At 38.1% G+C, this 12,711-nt stretch overlaps 1 protein-coding gene across 2 annotated transcripts in view; it reads left to right on the forward strand.

Moving 5' to 3' along the window:
• The window catches only part of LOC122539874 (ceramide synthase 6-like), a 37,848-nt gene that overhangs the window by 7,125 nt on the left and 18,012 nt on the right, over positions 1–12,711 (forward strand). For both annotated transcript variants that reach the window (XM_043675007.1, XM_043675006.1), the window contains 4 exons: positions 4,610–4,715; positions 6,782–6,912; positions 7,351–7,408; positions 8,372–8,422. In XM_043675007.1, the coding sequence (XP_043530942.1) occupies positions 4,610–4,715; positions 6,782–6,912; positions 7,351–7,408; positions 8,372–8,422 (346 nt within the window). The remainder of the gene's footprint in view (positions 1–4,609; positions 4,716–6,781; positions 6,913–7,350; positions 7,409–8,371; positions 8,423–12,711) is intronic.

Below are 12,711 nucleotides of genomic sequence, written 5' to 3' on the forward strand. Positions count from 1 at the left end.
CAATTAATGGTCAGGTCCTAGGGAGTGTTGCTGAACAAAGAGACCTTGGAGTGCAGGTTCATAGTTCCTTGAAAGTGGTGTCGCAGGTCGATAGGATAGTGAAGAAGGCATTTGGTATGTTTTCCTCTATTGGTCAGAGTACTGAGTACAGGAGTTGGGAGGTCATGTTGCGGCTGTACAGGACATGGTTAGGCCACTATCGGAATATTGCGTGCAATTCTGGTCTCCTTCCTATTAGAAAGATGTTGTGAAATTGAAAGGGTTCAGAAAAGATTTACAAGGATGTTGCCAGGGTTGGAGGATCTGAGCTACAGGGAGAGGCTGAACAGGCTAGGGCTGTTTTCCCTGGAGTGTCGGAGACTGAGGGGTGACCTTTTAGAGGTTTACAAAATTATGAGGGGCGTGGATAGGATAAATAGGCAAAGTCTTTTCCCTGGGATCAGGGAGTCCAGAACTAGAGGGCATAGGTTTAGGGCGAGAGGGGAAAGATATAAAAGAGATCTAAGTGGCAACTTTTTCACACAGAGGGTGGTATGTGTATGGATTGAGCTGCCAGAGGATGTGGTGGAGGCTGGTACAATTGCAACATTTAAGAGGCGTTTGGATGGATATATGAATGGGAAAGGTTTGGAGGGATATGGGCTGGGTGCTGGCTAATGGGACTAGATTGGGTTGGGATATCTGGTTGGCATGGACGGGTTGGATCGAAGGGTCTGTTTCCATGCTGTACATCTCTACGATTCTATATAGAATTGAATGGAAGTTTGTTATAATGTGGTTTAATGTTACACAACTTTGCTTGTAGTGTAGGGATTTCAAGGCTTCCAAATGTTTTAAACCCTTATTTATATCTTCATTTTAGTTGTTCAAAATGAATTTTCTTATTAGTGAGGTTTTCACTTTTTGCACCTTAGCATCTGCATCATAACATCTTTCACTGTATGCTTGAACAGGAAAGCAGTTACTGTGCTATAGGAAAAGGGCAGGGCAGTATGGTAATTGGATGTTTCAAAATGTCAACGTGGTCATTGCAGGAGGCTGGTGTGTGGTGCAGCATAAAGCCAATGGCATAGATTAATAGAGTAGATGAAATAAGAGTAGAAGTATACCAGTCACCACCTTGAGGCTATTCTGCTGTTGAACAAAATCATGGGTGATTTATTTGTGTTTGGAATTCCACATTCCAATCTGCCCTGAATAACCTGCAATTTGCCTGTTCTATAAGAATCTATCCACTTATATCGTAAAAATATTTAATTACTCCACTTCCACGAACTTCTGAGGTGGAGCGTTCCAAAGTCTGTCAAATCTTGGAGAACAAAATTCATCTCTGTTTTGAATGGGTGACCCCTAATGTTAAAACAGTGCCCTCTAGTCCTGGACAAACCTACAGGAGCAAACATCCTTTCTATGTCAATCTTGTCAAGACTATTCCGGATCTGATACACTGTAATCAAATCATTCCACATTCTTCTAAACTCCAGTAGAAACAAAACCAGCCTATTCAATCTACGTTTATAAGAGATACCACCCATTTTAGGTACCAATCCTTCCTCCTATAAAGAGACCGAAATGGCACGTTTCTGCTGTAGTCTCACCAATTCCCTGTATAACTGAAGCATAACATCCTTCCTTGTATATTCCACACCTCCTGCAATAAAGGACTGCATCCCCTTAGCCTTCTTGATTATATGCTGCATCTGCATACTAATATTTTGTGATTCATGCGCCAGACCACCTAAATCCCTCTGCATCTTTGAAGTCTGTAGTCGTTCCTCCACTTAAGCAATGTGCACTTTTTTTCTTTTTCCTGCCAAAGAGAACATTTTCCTACATTACATTCCATCTACCAGTTTCTTGCACACTCACACAACCTTTTTATATTCATCTGCAACTCCTTGTATCATCTTCACAGCATACTTTATGCTTACACTGTTTTCTGCCAGCCAGGCAATTTTCTGTTCATGATATTATGATAGCCCTAAACCATGAGACTTTATTTTATGCAATTGTGTTTGATTGACATCCTCTGGATTTGATTCCCATTCTGGTCTATGCAATTTTGCCTTTCCCCATGCTTAATGCGGAGTGGTGCCTGTCAAGCTATTCAGCTTCACAAAAAAAACAAAATTCCTGGAAAGTTTGGTGTGGCAGGTCTGGCAGCATATGTGGAGAGAAATCAGAATTGATATTTCGGGTCCAGTGACCCTTCTTTAGAACTGGCTATATAACTTGTTCTGTGTCCCCAACCAAAGATCTCTATGGTTTCTCATGGACTGTGGCTAATTATGTAACTGTTGGATTTTTGTTAGCAGATCACTTGCCTGTTTGTAATTGGTTTTATTTATGTAAATATCCTTGAACATTTCCTATCCCGTGGGTGAGAATATTATTTGAAAACCTGCTTTCAGCTTGACTCTACAAATTCAATCTGTAGTCCGATTCCTCAAGAACAAACCACGACTAGCAAACCAAACACAGCCAGAAACCCTAACCATCTTACCATACATCAAAGAAGTTTCATAAATGACAGCCAGACTACTAAGACCCCTCGGAATCCTAGTAGCACACAAACCCACCAACACTCTCAAACAAAAACTAACAAACTTAAAAGACCCAGTACAACCCATGGACAAAACCAACGTCATCTACAAAATTCCATGCAAGGACTGCCACAAACACTACATAGGACAAACAGGCAGAAAGTTAGCCGCCAGTCTACACGAACACCAGCTAGCCACAAAAAGACACGACCCTCTCTCCCTCGTAGCCCTACACACGGATGAAAAAAGCCACCATTTTGACTGGGACAACACATCTATTCTGGGACAGGCTAAGCAAAGGCATGCCAGAGAATTCCTAGAGGCCTGGCACTCCAACCACAACGCCATAAACAAACACATAGATCTAGATGCTATCTATCAACCCCTCAGAAAATGAACAGGAAATCACATTACCACAAACCCCAGGAACCCCACCCAGGAGAAAGATATAAATAGAAAGCAGGAGACAACAGCTTTGCTTCACTTGGAGGTCGCCACTGATGTTACCTAGCCAGGTAATGAAACATCTGGATATCAAACCTACAGCTCAGCGAGCAAACCTACACCCTAAGTCAAATAAAAGCAAAATACCACAATGCTGCCAAACTTGTTGAATTTCTCCAACATTCCTAGTTTGTGTCAGATTTCCAGCATTGAGGTGGAACTGGAGTTAACATTTCAAACCCAGTATGACGTTTCGAGAAACATCGGAGTTGGCCATTCAACTCCTCAAGCCTGTTCCGCCATTCAGTAAGGTCATGGCTGACCTGTGGCCTGCCTCCACATATCTGCCTTTGGTCCATATCTCTGAATTGCTTTGCTTGACAATTTATCTATCTCATATTTGAAATAGACAACTGATCAGTATCAAATATAATTTATGGAAGATAGTTCCAAACCTCTTTCACTCTTTGTGTGTAGGAGTGCTTCCTAACATCTCTCCTGAACTGTCTAACCCTAATTTTTGAACTATGTCCCCAGTTCGAGACTCTTCAACCAGTGGAAATAATTTATCTTTATCCACTCTGTCTTTTTTCTGCTAATATCTTCAATCAGATCACCCCTTAACAATCTAAATTCTAGACAAATAAGCCAAATTTGTATAATCTCTTCTCTTAACTTATCCCCTGAAGTCCAGTTATCATTCTTGTAAACCTATGTTGTACTGCCTTCAAAGACAGTGTCCAATATATCCTTCAAAGGTGTGGTGCCCAGATCTGCTCACTGTACTCCAAATGGAGTCTCAGCAGGGTTTTGTGTAGCTGCAGTATAACTTCTGCATCCTTATACTCCAATCCTGTAGGTATAAAGGCTGGCATTCCATTAGCCACTTTGATTATGGTATTTTAAAGATCTTAAGAGCTGTAACCTACTGTCACTTATGAGAGAGGAATATCAAACCAATCTAGAGTGACTCTGTTCAATTTACCCTTTCCAGTGAGAAAATACTTGGCCTTCACCCCATACCTCAGATATATGAACAAGTTTAGACATGAATATGTGTCTATCACTTTGTTTATGATATAATGACAAGAAATACTCCTAAATAGTTCTGAAAGAGGTCTTCTCCTTTTATTAAAATTTCTTCTAATTTAAAACATTGTGGATTTCAATGCTACAACTATACTTGTTATTTCAATATCATTTTTTTGTTTGTCAGATTAAGTTTAAACACATGGATATAGTAATATTACTGTTTATAATGTGTGTGCAGTATATACAGTGGAAACCACCAAGTTATAAGAATTATTGAACAGCTATCTAATTTATAAATGTGGTGTTGTATATTAATATAGTATTGCTCTGAAATCTCAACATTGTACAAATGTTACTTTTAGTTTAGCACCTTCAGTATAGGTTTAAAGAAATCAATCAGTACCTCTCACAATCAATTGTGGGGTCTGCCAAATACCATAGTCTATTTCTGAGAGATCTCCATCCTGTTGGATGTGAAATCTCACAAATGGAGTCTTTTTCATTATATTAAAAAAATTTATGCATTTGGTGACTTTTTAAAATCTGTGCTTACTGGTATAATCTCAATTTCTGTATTTCAATGGTTTTAGGTTTATTGCAACACCATTTGCTAAGTTCCTTGGAGTAGATTGTAGACCAATCCAGAAGGCTCAGCAAAATGTTGTTCTTGAAAAAGTGTTCAAAGATATAACTACGGTGAGATTATATTGATCATGTCTTTGAAATAATTACTACAAGAGGATAAGTTTTAGAAACTAAATAAATAACTTTACACCAAATAGTTATAAACATTAATATATGAACTGTTTCTGGGATTTTAATCTAATCTTACATAATATTCATTACCAGCAACTTGTCATTATATAATTGTTTGAATGTAGTAGAGCATTTATACGTTGCATTGATGAACAGGGATTCACAGAGACAAACAAAACAGGCTAAAGGAGGAGATTTGGGGGTTTGGTCAAGGAAAGTTTTCTAGGAGGGGGGGGTGGTTAGGAGTTTAGGGAGAGAATTCCAGAGTGTGGGACCTATCGTATATACTTGTGTAAAAGTTGAATTTGTTTTAAACTTTTTTTTAAGGTTACTTTTATGGGTTTGGCTATTACATGGATACTACTTCTGTGGGGCTGAAATTCATGTTATAGTCCAAAATACCAGCCTTTGTGCAATCTTAGTTCTCTGCTGAAGTATTAAGTCATGCCTTCTCATGAACCTTGTGCACCACCCAGTACTTGTCTTAAAACCCAAAATTCCATCCTTGTTTGATTCGTTTTGTGCATGGATTTGAATGGCTTCATGACCAATATATTTTCCATTTTGACAATTTTCAAGTACCCACTCAGCAACTTTTTTCTCCAATTGTGGCCACTTGCTAGCTTTACCTCTGGCACACTTTCATTTTGGCATTGTCTGAAGTTGATTTGATATCTTTCTTCAGTCCCTCTCAAGTTTCTCTGAATCACAAAATTCTGTTGTTGCTACACAATTATTTGTCTTCACTGCAACTTCAATAACTTGCAGTTTAAACGCTGCTGTACATTTTTTGTTCTTTTCTGGAGGGCGTTTTTACAATAGATGAAGAAATTTCAAAACCTCAACTAGGTATTTGACTGTATTCCAGAATGTTATAGGGGAACTGAGCTATGCTGAGTTGAACACCGTGAGATTGTCACCTGACTCTGACTGATGTGTCTTAAACTTTCATGCCAAATTGTGAATTGTATATTAAAATACATAATAGTATGAAAAAATTAATTTCCTCATTGTAACATTTTATGTGCAGGATAATATCTTGACTCACAAATGCTGATCTGTTATCTATGAAGAACTATGGTTGGCTTTTGCTTGAGGTATATAGAAAATTCCAGATTTTTTGGCCAAAAATAGGGGGTCGACTTTTACTTGAGTATATAGGTATGTGATTTAAGGTGTGGCCAGCATTGGTGAGGTGAATGGAGGAAAAGATGCGCAAGAGACCAGTCAGAAGATTAGAGAGTTTGAGGAGCAGGATATTGAGCTGAAGAAGGTATAAAGATTAAAAGGGATTTAAATACTAGGATGGAAATTATAAATTTTGACATGTTGGGGAACTGGAAGCCAATGTGACTGAAGTAATGGATGAGTGGTATTTATTACAGATATAGAGAGTAGAAATTTGGATGTGTTGCAGTTTATAGATTATGGAGCAAGACAGACAAACCAGGACAGCACATAATAATCGTGCATGGAGATAACCAAAGACACAACAGTTCTGTACAGAAAATAATGATAATGTTATGAGAGTGTCCTGTAAAATTACCAAGTATGTTTTACGTGAAGTACTAATTCATAAGTGAAAGTTTATTTTCCATTGCCCACAATTATTGATTATTTTTTAAAAATTTCACTTCAACGCTACACTTTGATATATCATTAGTTCTGATTTTTTACTTCTTTGCTTTGAGTGCATTTTGACTTTTTCAAATAGCATAGTAATGAATATCAAAATCATTCAATGAACTAATTTTGCATCTAGGAAAAGACTCAAGCTGGATAATGTGAAATATACAGCCTGCTGTCTTTGAGGCTGCTGTGAGAGGATCATAAATCTAGTTTCTCTTTCTAGACATTTCAGGTTTCAACTTCCTTTTATATTAGAAAGAAAAATTAATAGCAAAGGGCTATAGTAGGTTTCTATGTCTTCTGGGAAATTGTTGTCTTGAAAAATAATTCCTGATGCTTAATAACGAAGTTTATGTGGCTGTTTAATAATTTTGTAGGAACCTGGTAAAACTCATCTGAATCGTTTGGCCAAACAGCTGGATTGGGACACAAAGAAAGTGATACAATGGTTCAAGCTGCGGCGATATCAGGACAGACCAAGTCTGCTGACAAAGTTCTGCGAGAGCATGTAATTGATTTTTGTCATACCACATTTTCCAATGTACTTTTGAGAACTCCAAGACATTCCTTGTTCATGTTTAGGGAGTTCATTTTTCCCCAGCATTTCTCCATTTCACACCTCACTTGTTGCTGAGATGGTAGAAGGACATCCCAGGTCCCTATCAATATTTCTTCAATCAAATCCTCCAACATGAGCTGTTTATGGGTTGGGCTTCAAATTTTTACCTGAGGCTATATGTGGGGCAAGCAGCTGAAATTAGTTGCTGCCTCTTGATGTGTACTTATTTAGACCCATGACCTAATTTTAAACTATTGGGCATCCCATTATTGGACAACGAGAAAATAGTTTAAAATGCATGCATTTGAGTTTGTTTTATTTTTCAAATTAAGGTGTTCCTGTACAATGTTGCACTGTATTAGTAAAACTTTGATTTTCTTTTTACAGGTGGAAATTCACCTTCTATCTGTGGGCCTTTTCGTTCAGTTTTTATTACCTGTCAAAGGTGAGGAAATAAATTAGTCTTATTTTAAATACTTAGTTTGGAACATGTACTAGTACAGAAAACAGATTTTTAGGATCTCTCACAATTTGAAAAAAGTGTCATTTTTTTCTCCACTATTGAGTTTGCCTTTCTTGCAGGTGATTGCTACTTGTTGGGGTACGATTCTGTGAGTGTTAGTCATCATGTGGCACCTCAGTCAAATAGCCTTTGTTGAGGCCTGAGCCTTGACATTGATGGTTAGTGAGCTATTTGGCTGCCAGGTCTATCACATCTGAGTCTGATCCTGTTGCACTTAAGACTGCATTCACAGCAAGAGTTATTGGATGGCACTGTAAGAAAGGTGAACCCTGCTTTTGTCATGCTATGTCCAGGTATAGTCTTTTTCCCCTCTTTTTTGTTTCTCTGATTGAGATCCGGTCATTCAGTACAGCCATCGATCAAATCTGGACTTTCATTTGCTTGCGTAGTCCAGCAAACTCACTGGAGAAATTCACGTAAGTTCTCAAAGGATCTTTGGTTTTGAAAGCTTGCTATTTATTTGTTCAGTTCAATTGCACAAATTTACAGATATGTTAATCTATAATCAGAACTGTCAACAACTCCAGCACAAACATTTTTTTGGCAGTTTTGCACTTAGGAGGCAAATAGCTCAGCTGGGAGTCTTCCAGATTCTTGTATGTTAGTGTATGAGTCTTGACTGTTGCAAACTAAGTGAAAATCAGTTGAATTTTAAGTGATCCATGTGTTTAAATCAGCGTCCAAACTGTAACTCATTTTCTTTGTTCTGTTTTGCACAGTGGTATTGCATTTGTTTTTTTTTCTTGGTAGATGCCAATCTTGTGTCAGAATTGATGTGTGTATTTTAAAAAAAATGTTTGCTTTATAAGTTTGTTTTTTAAAATTCTGTTTCATACTGAAAGTGCATTGACTTTTTAAATTTATGTATGCTTCTTTCCTCGACAGAGTCCATGGCTTTGGAATACCAGAGAGTGCTGGTACAATTATCCTTTTCATGTGAGAATTATTTTTATTATCTTTTAGTTAATGTTAGTGCTCTGGCACATTTTTATTGCATCCTCTTATTTCAGATAAAAATAAAATTGTTATCTAGGCCATGGAAAAATGAACAATTGAAGGCCTTCATTGACCATCTCATGAACATTACAAACCTTGATTCACACAAACATATTGCACTCATTACAGTGGTTTAAGGATATTGCAGGGGAAGGACTGGTGAGTGATAGCATGGTCAGAGGCTTTGTCATGAAAAATAATTCTTTTGTAATTCTGAGGAAAGCCCTTGACCAATTGTTGCACTCTAATTGTAGCTAATACAAAGAATCCATGCTGTATCACACTTATTCATCATACGTAAATAATGGCATATTGATTAAAAATGAATGTCAAAAAGACCAAGATAATGGTGATAGGCAGAAACATTACTTCAATTTTTACTGCTGGAGTTAATGAAATCCTGGAACAAGTGAAATGATTCACATATTTTGGACCGGTTATTGTTGGTGATGGAAGATCTGGTTGTCAGAAAAAAGGCTATGTAAACCTCAAGGAAATTGAATATTAGGAAAAGAACACTGAGGTGCTCCATTTTATCTTCTATGTTGGAGGCCTCAAAGCAATGGACAGCAAACAATGAGACTATGTGGATATAAAGGATGATCAGCCATGATCATATTGAATGGTGGTGCAGGCTAGGGCAGAATGGCCTACTCCTGCACCTATTGTCTATTGTCTAAAGGAGGATATTCCACTTATCCTAAAAAGCCATATAGATTAATGAGGAAATGCAGGAAATGGCTGGAGGAAAAAGGAAACAAGCCAATAAAATCAAATAAAAATTATGATGCTTTGGTCTTCTCAATAGAGCAGATAGTAGAGAGTGATTGTTATTGGGAGTGAAGACTGGCAGAAAACATAGAAGGAACAGAGGAAAAAGTGGATGATGGATATAATGGACTGTATGCAGCTGGCCTGTTCAGAATGTGTAAGGTCAACACAGGACAGACCAAATTGAGATCAATGATAGTCAAACTTCTGGGATCAAGTTGACTCCAATAAATGAACAAATTAAATACTGGCAAAAGTTTTGATCCAGGGGATCACAGCAGAGCTAAATCCTGTCCCTGTGTAACATCTGCATGAATGCACATGCAATAGAGTGTTACTGGATAATAATCAGATGTAGGAACTTTCTCTTGGTCTTGCTTCTTACCTATTTGGGATTCTCGGGTCAAATGTAGCATACATTTCATCGAGCTGAGGTTAGCTATCTCAGGCCAGTTAAGAACTGAACTGGTGTTCTCACTAACATGCCATGTAGTAAATTTACAGGCCAACTAAAGAGAGTTGCTCTGTTATAAGAATACTTCTATTAGGCACAGTTAAAACTAGAAGGACAGGGTCCGACTTGATTTTAAAAAAAAATTGATCACTATATCTCCTGCATTAGCCTAACAGCCTTCTTCAGTTCTTTTTTTACACAATGGTCTGTTTCTGTGTAGCATATCCATTCAATCCAATTAAACTGTGTTCCAGCAGAGCATCCTCCCATCTTTCTTGATCTAAATCTGTCACCTATAATTTTCTTCTCCCTTATATGTTTGTTTGTACAGTCTCTCCTTGAATAGATCTTAAAAAGGTTAATGTTAAGCACAACCTGTCATCAAAGGTTCCAGGTTCTCAGCACATTTTGGGTGAAGATATTTCTTCTCCATTCTCTATTGGAATTCTTGCTGACTCTCCTATTGATTGCCTCGAGTTGCACCATCTTGTATCGATTGCTGTAGCTGTGGCAAGTCATCACAAAGGGGAAATACTATCCTTGCTTCCAACCTCTCAGAACATTTGATAATTTAAAATATCTCCATTCTGTCACCCTCCGCTTTTTTTCCCAACATCGAGCCTGCAGTTCTGTCTCAATGTGCGTATTCATGTATGTATTGCATCATCCTAGTAACTCTTCTGTACTTTCTCACAAGCACTGCCTTCAGTTATTTCTTGATACCATATGTGGTGTATCAAGTTGACTGATGCCTGGTAACTGAGATGCTGGGGACCTAAGAAGAAGACCAAGATGGATCATCCACTTGGCACTTCTGTTTGAAGATGGCTGCAAACACTTCTTCGGTTTTCTTTTGCACCATCATACTCCCCGTGTCTGCATGGGTTTCCTCCAGGTGCTCCGATTTCCTCCCACATTCCAAAGATGTGCAAGTCAGGTGAATTGGCTATGCTAAATTGCCCATAGTGTCAGGTGCATTAGTCAGAGGGGAAATGGGTCTGGGTGGGTTACTCTTTGGAGAGTCGGTATGGACTGGTTGGGCCGAAGGGTCTGTTTCCACACTGTAGGGAATCTAATCTAATCTAATCTAAACACTACATTCTTCTCAATTGTATATGCAAGACAGTATTATCTTACAGAAATTTTCTGTATTTAATAATTTCTTAACCTTTTTCTTAACTGATATTTATGCTCATTGTATTCTTTTTAATATTCTACAAAACAAATAATTTTAGCTGTACTTAACCATTTGTTTGTAATTGCACTCTCAACTTATGTCTACTTTCATGTTTGAGCAACCACCAACATAAAGCTGTCTTTTTTTTATATTTCTCCTGATAAGTCTACCTGTCTGACGAGTTTATCCAACTCCAACCTTAGAATTTGGGTTGACCAGAAAGAAAATGAGTTCACTGCATACACCCAATAGGAGAACAGCTTTATATTCTCATTTGAAAGGATGGAGTAAGGTTCATTTTTGTGCCAACCTCACTCAATTGTTTCAACAAATTCTTAAAATATTTTGAAGTTTTTCAATGCATTCTTACTTAAAAATGGCAGCAATTATTTTCAAATTTTCAGAATACAGTATTTGTTACTTAGTTTGATTTTTGTACATGAATGAAGTTCTGTGGAGATATGGTGCAGTGATAATTTCACAGAATAAATAATGCAGAGAATTCTCTCCCCCAACTTCACTGTCTAAAACTCCAAATACTCCTCCCAGGTGAAGCAGCAATTTACATGTACTTACGATCTAGTCTGCTGAATTTGCTGCTCACAGTTCAATTTCCTCTACATTGGAGAGACCAAGTGCAGACTGAATGACTGCTTTGTGGAACACCTCTGTTCAGTCCACAAACATGACATCACCTTTCAGTTATTTGCCATTTCGATACACTCATCTGGCGCTCTCACTCACATTTCTGTTCTGTGTTTTGAGTGATCCAGTGCAAACTAGAGGAACAGCTGCTAATTTTCTAGTTAGGTATTTTACACCCTTTTCAGATTCTACATAAAGTTCAGCAACATTAGACCATGAACTCTGTCTGCTGTTTTGAAAGCTTTTCTTCATTTCTCCTTCAATTTATGCATCATATTTTCATACTCTTGTTTTTAGTCAGAACTCACTTTTATTTTGCCATCAACACCTTCTCTAAACCAATGCTTTGTTGCTTTTTGACAACCATTACCATTTCCTTGGTTATTTGTACTATGGCAGCTTTGATTTCTTATCTTTTTCTCATTCTAGCGTTTCCCTGACCTGACATTGTGTTCCATTTACCCCTTCTCCCCTGCCCATCTTTTCAATAGCTTAAATCCAAAACATTTCTAGCTTTCTTCAGTTCTGAATAAAAATCTTATGGTGCTTGAACTGTTAACGTTTTTTTTCTCTACAGACGTTGCCAGACGTGCTGAGATTTTCCAGGACTTTTCTTGCATATTAGGAATCCAGAGGCGTAGGCTAATGCACTGAGAACTCGAGTTCAAATTCCATAATGGCAGCTAGAGGAAACTAAATTAATATCTTTTGAAAATTGAAACTAGTCTCAGTAAACATTGTCGATTTGTTCAGAATATCCATCTGCTTCGCTACTCTCCTTTGGGAGAGGAAATTCACTAAGCTTACCCTGTCTGGCCAACATAGCTCTAGTTATGCCTGCCTCTTCACAGGGTACATGGAACAATCCATCTTCCGTAGTTACACCAGCACCATCCCCACCTTTTCCTCCACTACATCGATGATTGTATTGGTGCCACAAGGAGGTTGAATGGTTCATCAACTTCACCAACACCTTCCACTCTGACCTCAAGTTCACATGGACCATCTCTGATGGCTCCCTCCCCTTCCTCAACCTGTCTGTTTCCAACTCCAGTGACTGACTCAGAGGCGCCTATTTCAATCCCATCGACTATCTTGACTACACCACAAGTGCGATCCCTTACTCCCAATTCTTCTGCCTCCACTGTACCTGCTCCCAGGAGGAGCAGTTCCACTCTGTGA

This window comes from Chiloscyllium plagiosum, chromosome 33 (assembly GCF_004010195.1).
Source record: "Chiloscyllium plagiosum isolate BGI_BamShark_2017 chromosome 33, ASM401019v2, whole genome shotgun sequence".
NCBI lineage: Eukaryota > Metazoa > Chordata > Chondrichthyes > Orectolobiformes > Hemiscylliidae > Chiloscyllium > Chiloscyllium plagiosum.